We start from the raw sequence: 26,342 nt of genomic DNA, 5'->3' as shown, positions 1-26,342 counted from the left end.
TATGATAAAAATTCCAGTCCGTCTTCAATCTAACGTAGAAGCATCTGGTAAAATTATCCTACACACGTTCTAGTTTGTGGAAACATGCTTGTTAAGCAAACTTGAGCTTGTTGTACGCACACAGTAAATACACACATTTGAATGAGTGTTTCTCTGTCTACAAAATAAAAACCGGCTGTCGACACAAAGAGAAAGGTAATGGTCAAAGAAAGGGGGGGGGGGGGGTAGTGTCTGTATTTGCCGTCTTTCTCGCATCACCATAGTAAAGTTAAATCACGTGCTCAACTAAATTTGTGTACTTGGCTGAGATCGGGGTTATTCCGCTCTCTAACTGGTAGTGGTCAAAACCGCAACAACCAAATCATCTCTAATACAAAACACGCTCTATTTTTACTTTTACTCTACGGTTGAACCTTTTAAAGGAAATATTAGTTACCAGGAAGTCACAGTGCTTTAGGAATTCCGCTCCGTGGGCTTTCGTGATGGAGGGATGAGCCACTTCTACGACCAAATCAGGCTGTCTGGATGCGAAGTGGTCCAAGTCGAGTAGGATGTGCTCCGGATCCACTCTACCTTCCATCTTGGAAACAGTCCTGTTCCACACAAAAGCCAATTCGAACCGACGATCATTTTCTATTTGCGACACCAGATGGCGTCCTGTGGAAATTACGAAAAGTGCTTGAGAAACATTTTTTTGAATGTGTGAACTATAAAAAAAAACCCGACTAAATTAAGGAATTATGCTTCCCCAGTGGTTGGAAAAACTACATTTTTTTTGTAGCGAACTACAACTACAACTACTTTGTTACAAATGTAGTTAACTACAACTACAACTACTTTTTTCAAAATGTAGCAACTACAAACTACTTCTGAAATGTAGTCGCTACTTCGCTACTTTCCAAAAAATAAGTAAATACAAAGCATACACAATAGGTTGTCCCTCAAAAAATGAAAGTCAATTTTTCAAATTGCACAAACTCTTGTATTTTTCCTCTTGTGTAAAAACAACCGTGAAAATAAATTACTTTTAAATTAAAAAAAAACACCTTCAAAAAATACCCAGGAACTAAAAAGCAAAAAATAATTGATTACACTTACATTCTATTTCCTACCCAAACATCGAAATGAAATTTATTTTAATTAAATGAAATTCCAGTACAAAAATCAACTGAACTAAACACCGAATTATAAAATAAACACTGATTTAAATTGCTATACGATGAATTATTTTAAATACCTAACTAGTTATATACGATCTCTTAATTTTTAATAATCTTTTGAAGTCAAGGCCGCCTATTAACAACTACATAACGCAACTGACAGCCCACCGAATCCTGAATTAAACACTAATTTAACTATACGCGAGATTAGTCTTTAAAACTAAACCTACTCAGTTACGTTATGTAGTAGTTTATAGGAGGCCCCGACTTCAAAAGGTTATTAAAAATTAAGAGATCGTATATAACTAGTTAGGTATTTAAAATAATTCATCGTATAGCAATTTAAATCAGTGTTTCTTTTATAATTCGGTGTTTAGTTCAGTTGATTTTTGTACTGGAATTGTAAAATAAATTTCATTTCTATGTTTGGGTAGGACATAGAATGTAAGTGTAATCGGTTATTTTTTGCTTTTTAGTTCCTGGGTATTTTTTTGAAGGCGTTTTTTTTTTTTAAATTTATTTAAAAGTAATTTATTTTTTGCTTGTTAGTGGTGTAAATAACACCACTTTCGACGACTGTGTAGACAGGCTTTTGCAAATGCGTAACTGATTACAAAAAAAAATTGTCTTCATCATTAGTTGTTCAACTTTATCAAAGTTTGCTTTCCACAAGCAAATGCACGAGTCACTAAAAATAAATAAATAAACGAAATCGCTTTAAGTTTAAATTTGTAAAATTGTAAATTTTAGAATTGTAATATTGTAAATTGTAATTTATGTTTCACAATACGTTTCATGTAACTCGTGATAAAAGTAGCATGTTTCTTCACATGGCCCCACTATAGATGAAATTTAAAAATTCCACTAGAATGAATTTTATGTTTGCTTCAGAGAATCCTTAATTCAAAATTTTCATTAGCATTGCTCCTAATAATATTTTTTTTAGTACTTTCTTTAACTATAGGTAAAGAAAGTACATACCTTTGTTTTATGGCCTTTGTTTATCAATGGGTTTTATATTTAATCGTTTGTAAAGGAAATTGCATGAAATGTATTGTTTTACCCTTAACTTTTCCCTAAAGAACAAATAGGGTAAATCAAAGATTTGGAACCTAAGTTAGACCAACCCTAAACAAAACCACCACTAAACAAAAACAAAAAAAAAAAAAGCATAAAAACCGGTTCACTAAGTGAGACGATATACAAAGTTAATAAAGTACAAATCGATTTAAATGTGAGTATGATATTTGAAGAGTTCCTTCAATTTCATCAAACCTGAACTTGATGACCAACAGACCGCCGAGGAAGTATACCGTTTCAAACAAAAAAAAAGAAAATTCCTTATCGGTACAGGCAGGGGCGTGCATAGAAATTTTGGAGCCCATCATAAATGACTTTTCCGGACCCCTCTCCATATTGTTAACACTATTTTCACCTTTAGTTATAAAAATATTGGGCCCTCTTTAGGTTCGGGCCCGGGCCAACAGGTGTCCCTCCCCCCTCCCTGTGCATGCCCCTGAGTACAGGTGTCTTCGAGTATTTATGGAACATTGTACAAAGGAAAAACAAATCCGACGAGTTCAGAACCTCCTCCTTTTTTTTTTTTTTTTGAAGCCTGCTAATTAATACAGTCCCTAATTTCAAATTGAACTGGCGGCATCGTGAAATAGTAAATCTAGAATATTGGTCAAACTTTAGAAATCATACACAGTTATAATGTATATTATTAAAGAATATAAATTAAATCGTGGGGGAGGGGTGGTCTGTATTCAATTCCCCCGCAATTGAACACTAAATATATTTAAAAACTGGAATATTAAATAAAGAACATTATATTTTAATGCCTAAATAAAGTTATTTATTAGTAAATAAAATATTAAGGTAATTGATTCAACTATTAAAGCAGCAAAATATATTTAATTTACTGCTTTGCTACGCAGTAATAAATACATTAGTAACACCTATTATAATAAATTAGCAGGCAGCGCACTAAATAACACCCTAATACACAAACACACCGTAAGAGGATTGAACAAAAAAAGATTGATAAATTAGCTCATCAGAAGACACTAAGAAAAATATCCGTTATCATACTCTCATACACTGTAATGCTCGCATTTATTGTAAGTCCTCCAGAACAGTTCAATTTCATCCTTTTCTATAACAGTTTCAGTAGCTTCTTTTTATTTGGTGAATACTGTCAAAAATTTAAGCCTCGCTAAAATATTTTTGTTTTTCAATCTTCGGTCTGTTCATATAAAATTAACCAAATTTTCAACTCGCGAAATCACCGATATCTTCATTTTCACGAAAATAAGTGTTTTTTTCAATGTAAATATTGGTGAAATATAAAAATTACGACGGCAAACAAACTAAAGGCGTCGAACAGATAGCAGGTATGCCGTCAAAATGAAATACTTGAGGTTAGCTCGTATTTTTATTAGTCTTACTTCTCATTGCATCTGCTGATGTACTTGTGTAAAATTTGCGCCAGACAAATTCGTTTGAACATTGATTTTTTTTTTTTTTTTTTTTTTTTTCAGTTTATTTGAAAGTAGTTTCCAGAAATCGCTACAAACTACTATTTTTTTGTAGTTAACTACTCACTACACTACTTTTTTTAAAAAGTAGTGAGCTACACTACAAACTACTCAAAAATGTAGCTACTACAGTAGCGTCGCTACTTGTAGCGCGCTACTTCCAACCACTGTGCTTCCCATTATGAGGTATATAACTTTGTTAAAAGCGAAGAAATTTCGCCCAAAAATGTATTCATAATTTCACTAATTTTCGCCCTGGAAACTGACAGATTTTCTGCAAAGCCACCCCTAGACTCAGCCGATAGCCCCTTTAGCTTTTTAGCATTGTCGATTTCATATCTTCGTTTCCTGAGCGTATATTTGATGCAGGGACGACGAGAGGTCATGTCAGCCTCAGAGCCCGATCATTCTAATATTTGACATGGGGCACATTTATATTTCAGGGCCCCGACTACGATTTTTGAAAAGACCGGGATTCATTTTGTGCCTCTCCCCCTTATTCTATATAATGAAGCAATAAAATAATTTGATATTTGCGTATTAACACAACCATGCTAAATTTGGTGGTATCTCATATCAAAATATAATATATACATTTAAAAAGTAGAAGAGATGTATGAGAGAAGATTGTACGATAATTATACAAGATATGGTTAAACTTAGCTCCGAATTGGTGTTGTAAAAAGACTCTCGGCGGCTCTGATTTGATGTAAAAATAAATGCTAATGGTGGGGGTAAATCTTTATGAGTCCCTAAGAAGCTGAGACACTCATTGCTTCATTGGACACAGCATGTTGCTCTTTATTCCTGCAAAATTCAAATTTTATGCACGTCATTTTATTTCAGTGAACATGCAAGAGAGAAAATCTGGAATACAATGATGTCATTAATTTAAGATTATTATGAATCATATTATTGCATGATAAAGTATGACGACTTACATTATGTTAAATTTTTACTAGAATTTTTCCTTAGTTGCAAAAAGTGTTTTTTTTTTTTTTTTTTAAAGTTTGTCTTAACTAGTCAAAAATATTACGTTTAGTAGTCATGCATTTCAATACCAATTCTTTGTTTTAATATTAAGCAACATAATTAACACAAGCAGGTAGGGGAAAGTGGGGTAAAACCGGGACCCTACGGTTTGCAGGCTTCCAGAAATCAGTTTTTAGCAAAAAGGAACTAAATTTTTCAAAAGTATGCACTATTTATCTATTAATGCAACCACAGTTTCGAAACTATAAGTATTTTTGTTTTTTAACTTTTATTAATTTTTTTTGTAAAAAAGTCATTTTACCTGGTTTTGCCCCACTAGTGGGGTAAAACCAGGTAGACATGTTATTGCTGTGAAAAAATATTTTTTTTTAAAAGTTTCCACAAAATTTTAGTTTTATTTAGTGACATATGTTAACTATTGTCATAACATTCTAGAATAAGTATAAAAAGGACACATATTGATGAGTTGACAGTAAATTTAATTGTCTTTAACTTTAATTTTTTTCTGTAACATTAGGCCTACTGACACCAGTCACAAGTAAAATAGTTATCTTCCTCTTCGACCCCAGAGCAGCTTTCATGGGCCCAACGACGACATTGGAATCATTGGATCCATCCCCATTATTTAAGTTATTATGCCAATAACTTAAATAATGAACAAAACCAGGGCTCTATTCACAACGCCTTTAGTAATAATAAGAAAACGGAGAAAAAATATGAGCAAAACCAAACAGTTTCAAAGAATAAGCAAATAATATACTATTAAATTTAACTCAAGGGAAACATCTTTGAAAAGGGAGATGTGATAATCGTGACGTCTGCCTTTCCATAATTGAAAAGCAGACGACCCGAGCCACTTACCTAAGCTTCCGTAACCTACAATTCCAACTCTTCGAGCCATGTTGTTGTGGCAATTATGGCGGAATATTGCTGTCCGCGGTCGGAAGAGATAACGGCCGGTCTTCTATCCTCGCTTGGAGATAACCAGTTGCAGATAGAGAGTTGAGTAACGCGGCAGATAATAATAAGAATTAAAAAAAAAAAACTCTTACAAAAACAGGCGCTTTATTCGTTTTAGTGCAGTAAAAATGGGGGTCGGACCAAAACATCCAAAAAAAAAAAAAAAGTTTAAATCTGTTGCAAATTGTTTCATGTTTATTACCTTCCCCATACCGAAAAGGTAAAAAGTCCTACCCCATTGTGCGTCGGGTTTCATAATGGGGAGCATCAAAAAATTGCTGTTTTGGGAATTTGCAGAGTGCATTTCAAGCGAGAATATTATTTCTTATTAAATTTAAAAGTATTAAATTAAAGATGTTCACTCCCCAAGAGAGAAGAAACATCCCAAAAATGCTACAGAGCACCCCCCCCCCCTTACAAACGCAAAAAAAAAGGTTTAATATTCTATGTAAACATGAAATTCATACAATTTTCAGAAGCAACTACTTTTGTGTTATTATAAAGTTTTAAGTGGGCCAACGAACAAAAGACGAATAAAAACTACGAACGCTTTTTTATAACTTGTCCTAGACGCATATATGGAGGCCGTTGAAAGGTCTAAAATGGAAAGGGCAAAGGGGTATATAACATTTATGGTCCTTTAATTATTTCAAACACAGGAAAAGATAATGTCGGTTGAGTTTTTTAGTATAAGAGAAGGTCACTACTAGGTCTAACTAAGTATTGACAATATGAATCTAATCCTAAGTATAGTATTCTCTCCACGATGTAGGGTGGGGAAGAGGGGGCCCGGGGGGCTCCTCCGGAAAATTTTCAACTTTGTAGTCGTAAAAATGCATTTTAGCTTCATATTTTTCAAAAACTTGAAATCTACTTTGGGTTCCACTCGGGGTGGTCTGCCCCCCCCCCCGCCCCCGTAGTGACGCCACTGACTATACCTCCAAGCATACTTCGCAGGATCTTCCTTTTAAGAATTGCAATTATATGTTTTGTTACTGTCCAAGTTTTGGATGCATAGGTTAAGATAGCTTTGACTAGTGTCTTGTAAACTAAAATTTAACGATTAAAAACCAAAATTATATCTAACAAAAGACTTTGATTCGTTGATTGCTCCATGGCGTAAAAGGAAGCAGGAAAGCTGTCGCTGCTGTTGCAAAATCAGCGTTACAGCCATGCATTAAACCTTCTTAATTTCCCTACTCGAGGTAGCGGTCTGTTTCCATAACGATAACAGAAAAATCTTGTATCCAATTACCTACAATGCTGGAATGACCTCCTTCAAAATCAACTTAGATACTAGCGCAGCCAGAATTACCTTCTGGAGGGTTTTATTATTATTTTTTTGCTGCAAAATGCTTCTTCATGTGTATAAACTACTGTACTAGGATTTACAACAATATTAAAACAAAGCCCTCCCGGGGGTAACCCCATGGTTGCCCATATGGGGGGGGGAGTTGGAGTTCAAGCCCCTACTTCCCTTTTCAAAGCCCCCCTTTTAGAAATGAGAACTTTCTTGCTTTTAGTACTTTTTCTTTGCACAAAAGTAAACATTTCTCCTCCAGCCATTAATCAATAAGTTATTAAAAATGACAAATTTTAAATACTCTAATATGTACTGAAATCGGCTTCTATGGAGAAAATATCCTGGTAAACCACGGGGAAAATATCTGAGCCCCCCCCCCCTTGAGATTTTGCATATGGACGCCCATGGCCCATGGGTACCCCCAGGGACTGATTAACCTCTGAAATTAGGGGAAGCTTGGTCTTATTTTGGGGCCCCCCACTTTTGGGGAATTTTTTCTAAATGAGGCCCCTAGTTTCAAAAACGGATACTTGCAAAAAATTCGATTATCTTTTTTTTTTTTTTTGTTAATCTTGTAGAGAATCATAAGGCCTATTTGCCTGCTCAATATTAGGTTCAAAAACCGCTTCTTTCCCCCTTGAAATGGGGCGGGAAGCTCTGCCTCAGTTTCAAAACCGGACTTTTACGTCTCCTGTAAAATTTGGTTTTCTACAAGTATCCGGTTTTGAAACTAGGGGCCTCAAATATTCTTATGCACACAGATATAACACTGACTAATGCTAAGTGGCCTAGCAGCATTCAGAATTTAATTTAATTATACCTTACTGACTGACAGATTTTTTTTTTTTTTTTTCCACTTATGTTGCGTTTGAATTCAAGAAATACGGGTAGTATGGGAAATTAAATGCCATAAAAGTACATTGAAACAGAGTTGAATCAAATCCCGCATTTGAAAATCCAGCTTGTGACTATATTTTAACAAATGTATTTCTATAATTATTTCAAACATTTTTGCTTAGCAAGTTTTAACGTTTACAATCGCTTTAAAAAATGCAGTTAAAAACACAGACTTTAATTTCTAAGCACAGTTTTACAATGATACTTAGGCCCCCTAAAAATTCTGAGGGGAAGCTTTTTGGGTAATCAAGCCTTGGGTACCCCCAAAACTATTCCTTCGCTGCGGAACTGTACTGAGCAAATATGAAGTAAAGAAAGAAAAAACAACGCCAAAAAAAGCACAAATTGCCAATTACAGCAGACACGTGTTTCGGCGTTACAGGGAACGCCTTTTTCAATGCAAAAGGTAATGAGCTTATGGATGAAAAGACATCCGACAAAAGCCAAGAGCAGATAAGCGTGCAGCTTAAAAGATAAAAATAGCAGATTAGCCAAACACCAATGAGAAAATTATAAACCGATAAGGAACCAATAGGAATGCAAGCAAAGGGCAAGAGCTTTCTCTGAGGTACAGTAAACCCAGAAAGAAAGAATTCAATTGGACAAAGATTAAGCCGAAGCTTAAACAAAAAGACAATGTCAGTAACCATGAACCGCAAGAAAGGAAAAGCATGGAACAAAAAACACCAGGAAATAAAATAAACAAAAATAAAAATAAAAGTATTTATTTATCTCAAATATGAAGGGCCTCAAATGTCGAGTTAAGACGAGTCTATCTGGATGAGGGGGAAAAGTAAAAATTTGATGCGCGTGTTTTGCTCATTTGAATGTGACTTTTCTTGATTTAGAGGCTAGCACACATCTGCGAAAACTGGCACCCATGAAAAATAATGTCCATTTCCGTCCGTCAACCGGATATTTGCCTTTCTATCTCATCGGTGTCCAGACAGATCTCTGGAAACTCAAGGCCTGATTACCACACAGGCCTAGTAGGCCTGGGGCCCCATCTTCCCCACATTTTTGAAAAACTTATGCTTAGCATTTAAAAATCATTTATTTTTGAGAAAATAAAAAAAATCAATGATTTATTAATTGGGGAAAATTCTTTCGATACTTTGTTAGTATTTCTCATTTAGATGGTTCTATATGAGTAAGAAAACTTTATTGCTTGAATTTCATGTTAGATATGGTTTAGATACTAGTTTTTTTTTCCATAAATAAATCGACTAATGAAGATAAGAAAGAAGAGTTTTTTGGTAAATGGCCCAGTTTTTCTTTTGAATTTTTGTGTAGGAGAGGGGAGGGGCGCAATACCCTCTTCATTTTTGTATTGTGCTCTAAAAGTATTAAGTTATAAAATGAATATAAAAAGAAAAAAAACTTTTGAATTTTGCAAAATTAACTTGAATTCTGAAATTTTGAATTCAAATTACGTTTTTCGCAATCACGAGTTGCGACAGGACCCTACTCATTGGTTACTACCCCACTCGCTTGTTTTTAGAAACGGTTCCTGTCCCTACTCTTGGGCGATTACGTGTGTATAGTTGTGTATGTGTATTTTTTTGCGTGTGCGTAGACATGTGTGCATGCTCGATGGCGTGTGTGTATGTGTGTAAAGGCGCCTGTGTGTATGTGTGCGAGTGTGTATGAGCGTGCGTGTGTCTGGGACATGGACGCCACCGACCAGGAGCAGCGGCTACCGGGAGGAGTCAAGCCTGCAGAGGGCGGTGGTGTTGAAAAAGGAACCGGACATCGAGGACGGTCAAATGAAAACAATTAGCAATTGTGATTGCTCAAAAAGCAGTGGTGGTGCTAGCATAGGCAAACAGTGCGCCTGCACAGGGCGCCAACAGCGCTATGTGCAAGGGCTAGTCCTGACACTGGAAAGATAAACATTATTTTGCATTTACTTAAAGTGATCGAATAGAGAAGGGGCCTCCAAATTGTGGGCTTTGGGCTCCACTTTCAGTTAGTCAGGCCTTGGGAAGACTCCATGGACGAAATTTGAACTAATAAAACAATGAAACTCAAATTGAATAAGGCCAAAGTAAATTTTTAAAATTTTATTATCTTCTGGTGATATAAAGAGTTTCCTGCTTTGATGCTGCTTTGCATGTTGCTAGTCCTCATTAATGTTCTCATGGTACCAGTTCTGATTGATTCTGTCGAAGAAATGTTGTGGTGTGGTTGCCGGTGGTTGCTTGACCCCCGTCAGAGGATAGACTGTGAGGGATTCTATCCAATTTTTCTGCTTGTCTGTAGCTTCCAGCCAATAATGAGTGGTTGCAGGATCAGGTCGACCAATACGAGGTAAGTTTCCTTTGTAATTGTATCGTCTGGGACCAATCAACAACGATGGAGCGTTTCCAGGTTTCAAAATCCATTTTCCCGTCGTGTTTGGAAGAGTTGCTAAGTTCTGAATACAGGACGAAAAGAGTAGTTTTACCAAAATAGCAAATGAATTTTTTGATTAAAGAACATTATTTAGCTCAAGTAGCTTTTTAAAAAGTAAAATATATTTTTTCTCATATTCGTGCTTAAAAAGTGTTGAGCACGTAGGGCATTTTATTGCCAATGCATAATGGGGTTGTTTCCTTCAGTCAAAAGTACTACTTTTAGTCACTGAAATTGATGGAATAAGCAAAAAAAGAAAAAAAAAACAAGGAGGGAGTTTAAATTTTAATTTTCGAAACGTTTACGTTTTTATTAATTTTTTTTAATGTTCGGTTTTCGAAATAAGGCGTGGTCTTTATGACGTCACAAGTGATGTACTTTGGCGAGCAAACCACTGGCACGCTGAGTGTTTACGCTTGCTGCCTACCGCGTTTCCAGGTTATGAGAATTCAGAAGCGAATTAAATATTACGCTCCGCGCAAATGGTATCAGTGAATGGCATCACTTGTGATGTCATGTGCAGAAGCGTAAAAAATGAAATTGAATCTGCGCACCGATTAAAATAATTGTTAAAAATATTAAACTTCGTCAAATTATTTAAAAAATGGTTAGGTACATCCTATGGTATAAATCCTCTGGCATGCTCTTTCAGAAAAAATTACTTTTAAAATTTCGGAAACAACCTAATTACAGAACAGAATATGATTTTGGTATTTGGTTTCATTTATATTATAATTGTTATACTTCAATATTAATAAACTTAATAAATACTAAATACTTAATAAATACTTAAAATATAATAAAATTTTATATATTTTACGTACCAGTTCAGATGCTTCTCGTAACTGCTTTTTAATCAATTTACCGACGATCTGGCTCATGGTTTAAACTAACTACTGTAAATATACAGGCAATAGCTTCTACAAATTTAGAGATTGAATTTAAATGCGACTAAAACAAAGCTCTCTTAAAAATTTGATAATTCTTGACATACTTTCATTGTTGCAGAGGTGAAAATATACATATTATTGCTACTGTGTTGCTTACGCGAAGGAAACTTTCAACAATGCATTTTGGAATTGGAAATAATTCTCGAATATTGTTGCCACTTGGATTTAAGCTTCATTTTATTTTACATACACTAATGTTAATGTGGAATGGAGTCACTCAGAGTAATTCCTGATCCCTGGTCTTTTATATTTAAAAGAAAAAAAAACCCAGGGCTACGGAGTCAGACTCGGGGTTGCGGAAAACGAAACTATGACAACTGAAATTTTAAAGCATCGGACACTTTGTTCCCAAAGCCAATATTGTAAAAAAAAACAGAAACCTCTTTTTATGTAACGGAAATATTTCTGGAATAAACAGAATTCTCCCGTCAAATGCACTTTTCTTATCAAAGCGAAAAGTTTTTTGCTTAGAAAAGTTTCTCCAGAAAAATGAGATGTGGAAAGCATTGACACATGCGCAGCTCACACGGCAACTGCAGTTAAAACCTAAACCCGAATGCACGCTATAAAAAGAGGAATCTTTGTTGTTGCGTTGCATGACCAGTGTAATTTACTTCTTGTCTTTGCTTGCCTCAACCAGATGGGCTATTTTTATTGGCAGTATTTTATAGTAGTAAGAATGACTTTTCTGGCTTTTAATATCGACGAAAAAAAAATGGGTAAAAGAGTAATTCATTATTATTCTAAGGTGATAAAGTTGTTTTAACCATTTCAAACCTATTTTCATCTGTATTATTTTTGTGTTATCAGCTAATAATATTTAAAAAATATTTTACATTATATCTACACGTATTTTAAGTGCAAGTGTGTCTGATTTTATCTTTTTAAGTGTCTGAGTTGAAAAACGTAATCAACCCAGAATAAGTGTTATTGTGTAAGAGGGTGTGCGCAGAGCTTCAGTAATGGAAGTACCACACTATATCAGGGAACCTAGAGGTTTTGATAACCAACAGAAGAGGGAGCACGGCCGCCGTGAATGTATGAAAATAATTGAGAAATAACCGTAAATATATAACTGGATGCATAGAATTGGTGGCATCAGAATTTTTTCAAAAGCACCTTAAATGTTGAGAAAGGATTTAGCTTTTGGTTTAAGAGGGAGTTATTACTAGTTTTGAGTCAGTATTAAAAATCAGAACCTAATCGTAAATATAATATTCACTCAGAAATAGGAGAGTCCGGTAATGTTAAGGGGAACGGGGAAAAGGTTCAGCAACGTTCCCTCCGGCCCTTTTTCGAAATTGAAACTTTTAAAAACGCAATTGTTTTCTCCAATTATGTTGGGAAGTGGGATATTTAGAGACTGTCCCGCAGAAATTGCTCTTAATTGTAGCTCTAACAATGCAGTTTTAGACGATCTTGGATGATGTAGGAAGGTGGGATTTGGAACCTTCCTTCCTTCCTCAGAGTTGCATGACAGCCCTGGCCTTCTCAACAATTTTTTTTTCCCATGCCTCTCTTTTTTTTTTTTTTTTTTTGACCATGGCTTGCTAATTCTCCACTTTTATGGTAGAAAAATCCTTATCAAGGCGATCAACCCATCTGACGTTAACTCGACTTGTTCTAACTACTTTAGGTTTAGCCAAAAAAAAAAAAAAACTCTGTTTGTTGATCGTTCTTTATTTAATCTTATAACGTGGCCAGCCCATTTGAATCTTTGAATTTTTACTAATTTGACCGCATCAGGTTCTTTAAAAGCATGATACAGCTCTAAATTACAGCTCCTGTGCCAAACACCATCAACCTCCTGGGATTTGGAACCTACACCCGGAATTTTTTTTTGAAAAACTTTAAAACCACTATTAGAGGCCATCTTTGGTAACGTCAAAAGGACTGGCAATTTTTGAAAATTGAAGTTCCAAAAACGTAATTTTAGTCAACTTTCAATGATTTTAGAAGTCTTTAGGGGTTTTTTCTCGGAAAGTTTTGACCGAAGCCTTTTAAAGCGAAATTTAAGACGATCTCGGAAAGAGGAGGAGGGGGGGGGGCACTCTCTCGAAAAAAATTTTGAAGTTATTTTGTTCAACGCAGTTTTTAGACGATCTTTGGTGAAGTCAGTGGGAGGAAAAGTTCGCTGGCTCTCCCTCGATACTTTCCAAAATAGGAATTTCATAAACATAGTTTTGATTCATTATCAGGGGGCTTCGTTCGGGAGCACTTCCCCAGAAAAATGTTCAAAATTGAAACCTTAAAACAAAATTTTTTCAGAGGATCTTTGATGACATTAAAGAAAGGGGCGATTCGGGGAATACCTAGAAATTTTTCGGAATTGAAATCCGAAAAACGAAATTTTAGGCAATAATTAATGTTAGAGTGTTTTTCAGGAATTTGAGTGTTGGTGCTTTTCTTTGAAACTTTTTGGAATTGACATCCTGAATATGTAATCGGAGGCCACCTCTGATGACGATAGGGGGTGGGACGAGGTTTGGGAATCATCCTACGGAATTCTTTTAAAGTCAAAAAGCTTCAAAAACACTTCCTTTGGTGACATTAAATGAAAAGATAAGTTCGGGAACTTACGTCCCTTCCCCATTCTTTGCTATACCTCTATCTTTTTTTTTTTAATTATTGAAAAAAATATTGCAGAAACCACTTAGTTTTTCTTTTTCAAAACCATTTGAGTGCTTTGGCTTTAAATAATGAAGTTTTCAATTTCCAGCCTGATATTTTATTTGTTTGAAATACGAGCGTTTGCGGTCCCAGCAAAAGTAATTTTAAGATTTTAGACTGATATCGTGCTTTTAAATGATACCTCAGGTTTTTTTTTTTTTTCATTTCATTTTATTTTAAATGTCATGCCTCCTGAATTTCTTGATAAAGTTTTGATTTACTTTCATTGTCTACATTAAAACATTTAAACAACTGCTCTGAATATTCATTACAATAAATTTTGAATCTTGCTTACTGTATATTAACTTTTTTTTTTCTATTACACATTTTTATCTAAAACACATTTCAGCGACACGTGTATTTTCACCACTTTGCTCTAATTTTCCTGACGGTATTTTTCCCAAAAGAGAGAGAAAGAGAAATATAAATATCTCGGTGGCCTATCTATTGTGTTTCTATTTCGTTCTATGTATCCATTATGTTTTTTTAATCTATTCACTTTTTAAATTATTAAACGGAAGATAGTCATGTATCTGTATTAGGTACTACTCACTGAATACTCCTCTCCCCCGAAAAAAGTTTGAAACATACACATTTCGGCGGTCCTTAGTAAGGTAAATTATAATACAGAATCTATTAGGGTATTAGGATGTTCCTAAATAATGTTCGAAGTTTGCATTTTCTTTCAACATCTTACAGAAAAAAATGACCTTTTGCCCATTCCACTTTTATTACATTTGTTCATTTATTGTTACTATATTTCAGTTTTTAAGACTACAAAGATTTTTTTTTTTTTTTTTGAGCAATCATGATTGCTTATTGCTTTTATTTGACTGTTTTTGGCGTTCCTATGATTTTATTTTCCCGCCAGCACCCTCTGCAGCATCACCGCGACCGGCTCCTCACGATGCTGCTCCTATAGCGAAAGCCGTCTCGAGGTTGCGTCAATGCCCTACAAACATACGCATATATACACGCCCCTACACACACACACACATATATACACCTACACACAAACACATACACACGCACGCATACATGCAGACACCTAAACATACACACACACAAACAGACACCCCACAGATACCCCCCCCCACACACACACAACTACGCATACACTCATGCCTGGACACACACACACTCGTGATTGCGAAAAACATAATTTGAATTCAAGTTGTCAAAATTGAAATTATTATTATTTTCTTTTTTTCCATCACTAAAATGAACTTATTGGTCCCAATTCTGAGAAATTGGAAGGAGAAAGGATCCATGTGTTCCGACAAGAAGAATTTTGGAGAATTAAGCATCTAAGGAAATTGAGTACATTGGGGTATGAAACTGACAAATCTGAAACCCAAAACGTTTTTAAGTTTCATCATTAGTTTATATTAACTAGTTTTTTCATATAAAGAGATGCGTTTGTGTCATGTAATTCCAAATCATCAGTATTAAAAATTTGAGTTTCAAAACAATTTTCAGATTTTTATTTCATGTTTTTAACTTCAATAAAATTTTAAGTGTAACTTGAATAGTTCTTGTATAAAATTCAAAGTTTTCGAGTCTGGTTCTTTTCCTTTCCATTTTAGAATTGAAATGTTGGTTAAAAGTGAATTTTTGAGATGCTGTTCACACAGTTTTAAAGGAGCGTATCAATCTCATTTATATTATTTATTGTTTTTATGTGTTCATGTAATGCGTGATATTTCTCTAATTTTTAGATGCAGATCGTCCTTGACGCGCCCGAACACTCGTTCTTTTGGTTACCATTCGAACGCCCTGCCGATCGAGCTATTCAGCTCTGTCCTTCACTGCGCAAGTTAAACTTATAAATTTAACCGAAAACCTCAGTCCGGTGCTTTAAAACAGGTTTTTTTTTTTGACAGAATTTTTTTTTTTTTAGATGTGAGTCTATTTTTCGTCATTAGCCTGCACGATAAGGTTTAAAACGAGATGTAAATCAAAGAAATCGATCAAAAATTGAGGAAGATCTCGCGTAGCAAAAAAAAAACAGACTACAGAAATAATATATAAGAATAATTTATAATATAAAGTTTATATTATACAGTAGAACCTCCATTAAGGGACAACTCTATTTAAGGGACATTTTTTCTGGTCCTAGTCTCTTTAAATAGGGACTTCTATGTATTTACCTCTAATTAAGGGACACTCTGTTTAAGGGACAGTCACAAAGCCCAAAAAATAGTGCATAAGCTCATAAGAAAGTGAATTTACTGGAATTAAAGTGTCGCTATTCCTCTAAAAATTATTTGAGGTAAATTTGACCTACACATATGTGAAGGAAACCAGTAATGTATTGTATAAAAACTTGCTGAAATTGACATGCATGATTTGTCCTCTCAACAACTTATTCAAGTAGATTCAAAGCCGATGCAGAGTGCACAGCAACTAATTAGCTTTGTATATTAAACTTTAAATTTGAACATTAATCGTAATTCGCATAGTATTACATTGTAAATGACATAACGTAAAGCAAATATATGTAATGAATTACTTCAAAATTTTTTCTGTATGCTACAAAACTTTTGATTAAAGTTTTATTAATAAAATAATATAAACTTAGAAATTTGAATGATTGTGAATTTTATTTAGCATATATGAAACATTTTCCGTATTTAATCATAAGTGTTAATAGTTAATGTTTATTGAGATATTATACTACTAAGTACACGGCATGCATCAATTCAACCACCTCCAAATAAGGGACAAAATGTCTGGTCCCCTTAGTGTCCCTTTTTTGAGAGATTCTACTGTATCTGTGAAAGTTATGAAAGAGGGAGACAGGTGTTACACTAAGAATATTTTATTACAAAATCATGTACAATCACAAAAATCTTACAGCCAACTCATTGTGCACAAGAACATAAAATTGGTCGCTATATAAGCTTACATTTAAGTCTCACTACTCAAAACAAAAACACAGGAACAATATTTACAAATTACTTACACTCGATAACGATAAACTGAAACTGACACAAATTGCATGCAGATTTAATTAGTCTTCAATGGAAAAACTATAGGGGATCCACCATGGGAAAAATAATTCTCTCACAACAATTATTTCGGGGCATCCGTAGCCTCGTCTCAAAATGTCATTATTACTCACATTGTAAGAAATTAAATACTGGCCCGTGTCTTGTTCTCCAGTAAAAATGGCTCCTCTTCATACGTACACAAACTGAATACTGTTCTTAAAGTGTGGCAGTGGATTGAAAATACAGTCGGACCTCCATGTATCGAAGTAGCAAACTGCCGGAAAAAAATTCCATATATAGAAATTTCGATATAGAGAAACGATCTTATTTTATCCTAAAAATCTCCTAAAACATTAAATTTAAAGCTAATTTTCTTGCATGAAACCAAATTTCTAATTTATACGAGCATCGGATTAAACGAAAGTTAATAATTAAAAAGTTACAGAAATTATATTTTTGCGCCTTCATACATCACCATTCTTCGGTAATTCAACTGTATCCGCAACATTAGGGGATTTTTGTTTAAACAATGTAATCGAGAGAAAAGTAAAAAATCAATCTACTTAACTTGAATGATTTTCACTGAATCTAAAAGGACTAGGAATGATAATCAATAGACAAAAGGGATAACTTGCAGCCGATTTTACAGAGTTACTGGTCACAACTAAAATTTGAAATAAACTTGTGGGAATTTAAGAACTCCAGAACGGAATAACGACCTATCTGCACACCCCTCAACCCCAGATTCCTTATGAGTTTCGTAGCAACCTTTAGTGAACATAATTTTCTCCCATAACCTTCATTTTTCATGAGACAAACAGTCTAAAGTGGAAAAAAATCCACGGATGTCTCGAAAACAATTTTGATATATAGAGATTATTTCGATATATAGAAACAATTTTTCTATGTAATGAACATAGAAATTTGCTGGGATTTCGAAATATAGAAAATTTCGATATGTGGAAGTTCGATGTATGGAGGTTCGATTGTATTTCCTCCACTGGCCCTCGTATAAAAATTATTAATAGCACATACTATTTCTCATATCGAAAGGTGCCTGATAAGCTTTCAAAAAACATAACTGTCCCCTCTTAAATTCTGCATGGTAATCCCCACTTCAACCACTGTATCTCAACTACCTTCTTAAATGCACTACTTGCTTTAAATTTTCGAATTAACTTTCAATGACTCAATTCAATACTCATATGGTAACAAGTACAAAGTATTACATATGTACATGAGATACGCAATATACAAACGTGAAGGAATATTATGCAAGTATTCTTTGCGATGCTGATTTCGAACCCTCAAATGAGTGCAATTGCGGTTATAAGCATAGGTTGTTGGCACAAAGATTGTGCCAATGTCCAGAACGAGGAAAGGTTTTTTTAAAAATAAGTACTGAAACATACCAGTGTAATGAATTGTGTCTAAAACTAATGACTAAACGCGAGGCATGGTTATCATATGGGATAAAAATTAATGAGTATAGATTAGAAATCCACTTTCTCTTTAACTCAACATAAATATTGAAGATTACCAACTTGCCATACCAAAAAAGTGAATACGCGAAGCTTTTGCTTCAAGAATTGCAATATCTGGCACACGAGGAATGGAGCAAAGGGCGCCCATATAGGGGTCAAGGGGGGCTCGAGCCCCCCCCCTGGAAATCAGAACTTCCTTGTTTTTAGTACTTTTTTCTTTGAAAAAATATAAAAATATTTCTTCTCCAGCCATTAATGAATAAATAATTAAAAATGTCAAATTTTAATGACTCTAATCTCTCCTGAAATCAGCCTCCATGGGGAAAATATCCTGCTAAACCATGGTTAAAATTTCTGAGCTCCCCCCCCCCCCATACAATTTTGCATATGGGCGCCCATGAATGGAGCTCTTTTGAGTAAGCAAAAACAAAATAGCATTTAGCCAAAATCCTGTTAAAAATTAAGGGCCTTGCTTCGGGTCCAATATAGAGGCTTGAATTGTGACTCACAACAAGCTATCAGGTAGCAATGGCAGAAACGTAGATTAAATTTTTACGGTAAATTGGTGCAGAAAGTCTTTTTTCAAACTCTGCAAGAGCTTAGAAAATAACAATCCTTTTTTGCATTTAAACATGACATAACATAACAAATTAATTTTTAAAATGCCATTTTGCAAGATTTTACAAAACATATTTGAATATACGAACAAAGATTTTACAAAACATATATAATACATTTGATTCACAGCACAGCAATCACGCTCAAATTTGTCCCAAAGGATCATTTTCAATATCAGAGCCTAAACAGGTCCCTGAATTTTGAAATTATTCGAGTTTTTCCCCCAAGTCAATTTCATTTGTGTGGTTATTATTTTGATTTTACAAAATCTCAACAATATGTATCTCTTCAAATCTACTATGAGGGAAAAAGTCGAATCTATTTACATGTTACTGATTTGATTTTGGTATCATGACTAAAAGAAACAAAAAATAGACACTCACAACACATAAATATATACAGGGACAAAACCATTACATGTAAATACAATTTCTCTTCGCTTTCGAAGTTTTTGATAGCAATTTCACTCAGTTATTTTAGAGTCCAATGTATCCATATAAAATGCTACTACACAAAATATAAATTTCAGAATAAAATTTGAATATGTTTTTGTGTGAGACATACATTTTAAATGAAAACAGTTCAATCTGCAACATACGCACACAACACATGTATTCATGTTGAAATTTCACTCAAACAGCATCCTAAGTTAAGAATTAAGCAAGGTTTTGAAATGACTAAAAAAAGTTTTATTTCTTTATATGTGACCATAGCAAAAGTGTGACAAAAATTTGAACAATGACAGTCGAAAAATAACATTTTGTAATTTGTTTTATACAGTGGTAGTGGCTCCACATTCATGGGCATTGGCCATTTTTTAACCTTTGTAATTTTTATTCATTATTATTATTTCAAACATGATTATCCTTCATTTTAAATGGCTGCAGTTTATATATCTGAGGCAAAACTGCTGCCAGAGACTCATGGTATATTACCAAAAAAAAAAAAGGAATTCTACTATTAAAAACCATACATTTATTTTTATTGAATCAGTTTCAACACTTTAGCAACGAGTACTATGTTCTCACATATAAAGAAATAATGAATCATGCAACAAGTAAAAACCTACCCTGAATGAAATATGTTTCCACACTTACTGATGACAGCGTTTTAAGTTAAAGTTCAAAGAGTTTTCTCAAAATGAAAGCAAAAACTTACTGCTTGACCGAAATTAAGATAACATACTCCAGGTACTCAATACATTAAACTTAAATTCTTGAGAGTCATTTCAGTACAGATGAAAATGCTTATTTTAAAAACACTTTAAAAAAAAGAAAATAAACTAATTAAAATATAAAACATGGCATTTAAAGCCAAAAATTTTCATTTCGTTTGTACGAAAATCGAAATGTATGTAGCAATTTCCTTTATCATTAATAACAGAGCTTCATTTCTACCAAACGAAATGCGGGCGAACTAGAGTCATCAGAAGTTATTTTCATATATAAATAGTCTGAATTCAATGTAAAAATGGCATAGAAATACAAAAGCTGCTTTACCACAAAATCCCATGCAAACTAAGCCCTGATCAACAGACACATTTATCAGAAGAAAAAAAATCTTCAATGCATGAGAATATGTTCTGCCCTCAGAATAGAAAACTTTCATCCCTTTGTTTAAATTGAACCCATTTCCTATGAAATTGAGGTTCAATTTTTTACCTTAACTTTTTTGACTGTTATCAATATTTTGAATCTTACATGCGTGGATAAGCTTTGAACACTGCCTAACGAGTAAATAATGAGTATATCAGTCAATTGTGTGACCTCATCACAGACGTCATCCAATAAGAATAAAACAAATTGCATTCCGCAAAGAAATAACGATCAAACGCGACTCTGGTCAACTACCCGAATCTGTTATCGCGAGCAGGGCACTCATCCCGTTTTCGTACCACTCGGCTCGTGGCACAAAAAAAAAATGTTTGTTCTCATTCATCCAAAGAAAATATTCCTATGGTTACTTCACACGTCGCTCTCTCATCCATCGCACAGCACACCAAAAATAAATAGTTTCACACCATTCAAATAAATAGCTATGTACACACACAGAATACAACAAGGAATGATAGAGGGCTTGCCTGCCCCGAGATGACTAACAGTCGAAAAAAAAGATTTAGGAGAAATCTTTTCATACATTTCAAAAGTTAAAATGAGCCCTGATGCGGTAGTTACTAACCCATCCTCTTTACTTTTCTTTCCAATAGTGTTTTGATGTGAGATTAATGACACAAAAACAGATTGAGCATTACATAATGGATTTATGTCAAAAAAGTTGAAGATTGCGTGAAAGCATGATTTTTGGGATTAAATGCAAAATCAGATTGAACAAGAGCTTAATGACTGAATTTTTAATTTCTTCTCAAGGGTGGAAGAGGTTCACATCCCTATTTGATATGACCTAGGGCGGCCGATTTTAGGGGCAGCAAATTGCATGATGGCAAAATTTAAGGAAGCCTAAAAAAAAAAAATAATAATAATAATAATAAATAAATAAAAAAAGAAAAACTCAAATTTGTCCCTTTGTTTTTTTTTTTTCTTTGCAGCTCAAATTGAAGCAATTACGTAAGAGTATGCTCCATGATTAAATATATATATTACTAGTGGTACCCGCACGGCTTTGCCTGTAGTAGAAAATTAAAAGGTCTTTCGGTTCGCTTGTATGTTTACAAGTAATTAAAGGTGAATTTCTTGCGAATTTTTCTATATTCATTTGCTTGCCCATGTTACGGTTCCACGTTATGATAATTCCGTAATTTATTCCTCCACATTGTGATGATTTGCTCGGTAAAATTTGCTTAAAATTGGAATAGAAAAAGAACCAAATCAAATTTTCGAAAAATCGCTTCGAGGTGCACATCCCCATGCTACATACTAATTTTGTGGCAAATTTCATGAAAATCGGCCAAACAGTCCAGGCACTATACGGGTCACAGGCAACCAGACAGACAGATTTTCAGCTTTATTATTAGTAAAGATTAAGACGTAGGGGCAGCACTTGTCAACATCGCATGGGGCGGCATAACTACCCGAGCCGGTCTTGTAATCAAGTTAAGTTTCGCATTCAATTCCTAAAACCATGCTTATTGGTTAACATATGGGCTGAATTTGTAATGAAATGAATGCCTAACATAAAGGAAGAAGCAAAATACTCAGTCAATGTTCATGATAAGAGACAACTTGCAGTAAATGTTTTTTACAGAAAATAATTGAGAGTCGACTATATCTAGTCTATAGTAAGTTTTTCATAGGGAGATGTAATGATTTAATTTTGTGTATGGAAGTATAGTAACTTTTAAGTGAATAGATTTTGGTATCATAAAAATGGTGCCAATGTTTAAAACTATAAAACATTACATTAATATGTCTGATCTTCGAAATATTTGTGTACCATCTAAAAAAATAAATATACAGTGAAACCTGTGTAAGTTGACCACTTCCGGTGCACAACTTTAGAGGTCAACTTAAACTGGTGGTCAACTTATAGAGGTTGAATAATATGATAAGATCTAATTCTGCGCCTGAAAATAGCGGTCAACTTAGACAGGTGGCCAACTTACAAGGGTGGTCTACTTTACAGGTTTTACTGTATTAATTATTTTTGCCAAAAGCATCAAGCACATCATCTATATTAAAGAACAAAATTGTATTAGTCCTTAAAAATACACTATATGGCAACACTTGACAACTTTATTTCAGGCACATAACTACTATGTTGTTTTCAGTGAAAGTTAAAAAAAAACTTATGTTACACATGAACATTATTACAACAAATAACTCAAATTGAAATTAATAACACCAAAATGAGATAAAGAATGAGGTGGAAAATGGAATACATACTTTATGCATTCATTTCTTGCAGTTATTAGACAAAAAAATAGTTAAGGAATCTGGACAAAGTTTTTTGCTGTGAATTATATTCATGGTTTTTATCATTTAAAATAAAATTTAATGTGAGAATTGCATTCATTTCATCATAACGCCACATAGCAGCCATTTTTAAGCAATGATTTATTTTTTACAGTTCTGCCTAGTGCAATTTTCTAAGAACAGTTCAAGTAGAAACCTAATTTAAAAACTTGCGGCATTTAAGCGAAAATAAATGCAACACATCGACAAGAACAATAAAATTTGCAGTTAAAAAAAAATTTCATTAATGAATAGTGCTCAAACTTCTACAAAACCAGAAGAGAATTAAGTTAAGTAAAAAATCTTATTTTATAAATACTTTTATTTACACGAGAAAAAGATAAAATTAACTTTATAAAATGTGTCATTCAAATTGTAGTAAATCGTAAGGCATCTCTTAAAATTAAGTTGAAAATTGGCAAAGTACATGTCTTTTAAAAATATTTACATTTTGCTTCTGAACAATTTCAGCTGAGTGCAAAATGACTAGTGTCACTATCCCTATCGTTTTGAATTTATTTTCTTCAATTAGTTTTGCACATCCACCTTCATAACTTATTCTTCCACATTTAACTTTCAACCTTGCTTCAGTACTTTAGACATAAAAGAAAAACAATGCCCCTAAGTTATAATAATTCAATAGACTAAAAAAATCTAATGCATTCATTATGTTGCAGCTTTCATATCAATTGCATCCATTGAAAAAGTTTTATCTTCAAATCTGACATCTTTCATTGAAACTTTTCGACACTTTTCAGTAAAGCGAACATGTGTAACACAAATACATCTTTCAATAATTGTATAATATTGTAATTGAGTACATTTCAAGAGGTAACATCCTCATTCGAAAAACAATTTCAGAATAAAAATAAATTGAAAATTTACATTGATTTTGAACAAAACCTGATAAAATTTAAATTGCAATAATTTGAAATTGGGGAAAAAAATTAGGCACAATATGAGTGCCTGCTTTACAATAAATACTATAGAAAACTCTTTCAAAAAAGAAAAAATGTGACTGGATGCAAATGACATACTTGGCACTGATAAAAGTTTTAAAACCAAACAGAAAGGGGGTTTCAAACATATAGACATTCTGAGGGGGGGGGGTATTAATGATTTCTAAGAATTTAAAAAGTATATTTGCAAGAACTTCAACATATTTTTAAATTTATGGCAACAGATCTAACAGTGTCCTAAATTAACGACCAAAATGCAGTTATCATGGAAAAAAAAAAACACACAAAATGAATGCACAAGCCGGTATATCGGCCATGAGAACATACTAGCTGTGGTGGATAAGGGGATAGTTTCAAAGAATGAAAATTGCCGACAAGATCGATATTATTTTACATACACAGTCTCGATGAAGCATTTCCTCCCTAACGTGTGAGTCCGATGAAGTGTGAGGTTTATTTTCCCTTATTTTTCCTCTATGAACACTAAGAACTATATTTATTTTACTCGTATTATATGCATATATATATGTATGTAGGTAGGTAGTCACAAAAGGAAGTTAAATAAGTGAAGGTCAGAAAATAAATGTTTTCATTTTTAGTGGATGCACAATCACGAAGCCATCCTCAGGTCATGCGATAGGCGTAGCCGGACCGGTTGTTGGTCAGGATCTTCAGTCTACGTTGAACCGCATCTCGATCTGCAAAGAGGAGGCATGGGTCAGTACCATAGACTAATAATAAGAGTAGACCGAGCTATGGCAACCCTTTTGCTGCTCATAAACCAAACCATCTGACTGGTGGATATCCTAGCAACAGCGGGCGTTGATCGTAGCACACGATCAACGCCCGCGAGAAATAAAATAAATAGAATTGATGAAACACGGAAGAATGATCTTTTATGGAGTCCGATTTGTAAATTTGTTATTCTAAGTTGTAAATATTTTGTTAATATAGGGGCATTCCAAGGTATTTTTGACATTTATGTAGAGTCCGTAACGTGACCTTTTTTTGCCGTAACTTTTTAATTTACTGTTTGATTAGCATATTATTTTATTTTGATCTTTTCCTACCAACACACCAGCTCAAATTAAAATAATTTGCAAATCATGCGGTAAATTAAAAAGTTATGGCAAAAAAAGGTCACGTTACGGACTCTACATAATGTCAAAAATACCGTGGAATGCCCCTATAGGGAGTTTTTCGTTTGATAGTATTGTGCATTTTCTTTATTCAATTTCAGTAACTCTCTAAGCAATTAAAGAAGCAAGCGCCCAAAAAGAATCGCCAAACGGTAAGATTTTTACCTACAATTTCAATTTAAGATACCGATTAGTACATTTTTGCGTTAACGCAAAACGTTTACGCCATTACGTTTACGCCAGTGCTGACGTAGCAGTTCCAAATGAAATAAAAGTTACTGAAAACTGTGATCAAAAACTAATTACTAATGTAAAAATAATGCATAACTAAAAGAAAAACAGTTCAATCATCTCTGCACCTGGGAAAAAAATTATAATATAAACACATTACGTCTTAAAATATATGTCAAGTGCCAAACTATAGATAATCCTGCCATCTAGCAACCATGCTGCCAAAGTTTTTGCCAAGCCTCCCACCAGTCACATGATGTATCCATGAACCAATTTTTTCGTCAGCAAGTCTGGGGAAGCTCGGTCAACTCTTATTATTAGTCTATGGTCAGTACAGTACAACTCTAGCAATGAACTAGAAAAAGGACAGTTTCATTTTAATAAAGGGTGTTTTATTTACAGGTACAGAACTTTGGCAACACTGTTCGATATGTGTGCCATTTTGATAGCTGTCACTTGTTTTGTGTTCAGTTCGGTTTGCCATTTCATCTTGAATATTCAACAAGGCGGTGCAACATGCCACACAGCGCGCGTCACAGTTTATTTATTGAACTAGTGGTACCCACACGGCTTTGCCCGTAATAGAAAAATTAAAAGGTCTTTTGGTTCGCCTGTATATTTACAAATAATGTATGGTGAATCTTCTCGCCAATTGGCTTGTACCCATGTTACGGTTCCACGTTATGATAATTTCGTATCTGGCCAATTGGCTTGTGCCCATGTTACGGTTTCACGTTATGATAATTTCGCAATTTACTCGTCCATCTTATATTTTTGTTCTTAAAATTGGAATAGAAAAAGAACCACATTGAATTTTCGAAAAATCGCTTCCAGGTGCACACCCCCCTGCTACAAACTAACTTTGTGCCAAATTTCATAAAAATCGGCCAAACGGTCTTGGCGCTATGCGCGTCACACACATCCTACAGACACCCAGACATCCTCCAGACAGAGAGACTTTCAGCTTTATTATTAGTAAAGAAGAAGAAACGTTCGGTGAACGAATAATTTCGCGTAATGGAACCGTGAATTAGCCTGCAAGATCATGCGATTTAACACCGCTGGACTACTTTTTGTGGGGCTATGTGGAGTCTCTGATCTACACCGATAAGCCACAGATGATTGACGCCTTGGAAGAGAACA

General features: G+C 34.2%; 2 protein-coding genes across 2 annotated transcripts in view; both read right to left on the bottom strand.

The window, feature by feature from the left end:
• LOC129224442 (aspartate dehydrogenase domain-containing protein-like) overlaps positions 1–5,641 on the bottom strand; it is a 48,247-nt gene extending 42,606 nt beyond the window's left edge. The window contains exons 1-2 of the mRNA XM_054858897.1: positions 5,555–5,641; positions 437–657 (exon numbers count right to left, since the gene is read on the bottom strand). Of these exons, the coding sequence (XP_054714872.1) occupies positions 437–657; positions 5,555–5,594 (261 nt within the window). The 5' untranslated portion in view covers positions 5,595–5,641. The remainder of the gene's footprint in view (positions 1–436; positions 658–5,554) is intronic.
• An 11,031-nt stretch (positions 5,642–16,672) lies between these two features.
• LOC129224656 (serine/threonine-protein kinase unc-51-like) overlaps positions 16,673–26,342 on the bottom strand; it is a 201,666-nt gene continuing 191,996 nt past the window's right edge. The window contains exon 26 of the mRNA XM_054859195.1: positions 16,673–24,527. Within this exon, the coding sequence (XP_054715170.1) occupies positions 24,454–24,527 (74 nt within the window). The 3' untranslated portion in view covers positions 16,673–24,453. The remainder of the gene's footprint in view (positions 24,528–26,342) is intronic.

Source organism: Uloborus diversus, chromosome 6 (assembly GCF_026930045.1).
Source record: "Uloborus diversus isolate 005 chromosome 6, Udiv.v.3.1, whole genome shotgun sequence".
Taxonomy (NCBI): Eukaryota; Metazoa; Arthropoda; class Arachnida; order Araneae; family Uloboridae; genus Uloborus; species Uloborus diversus.
The sequence above is the reverse complement of the archived record's forward strand: the minus strand, read 5'-3'. Positions and strand labels throughout refer to the sequence as shown.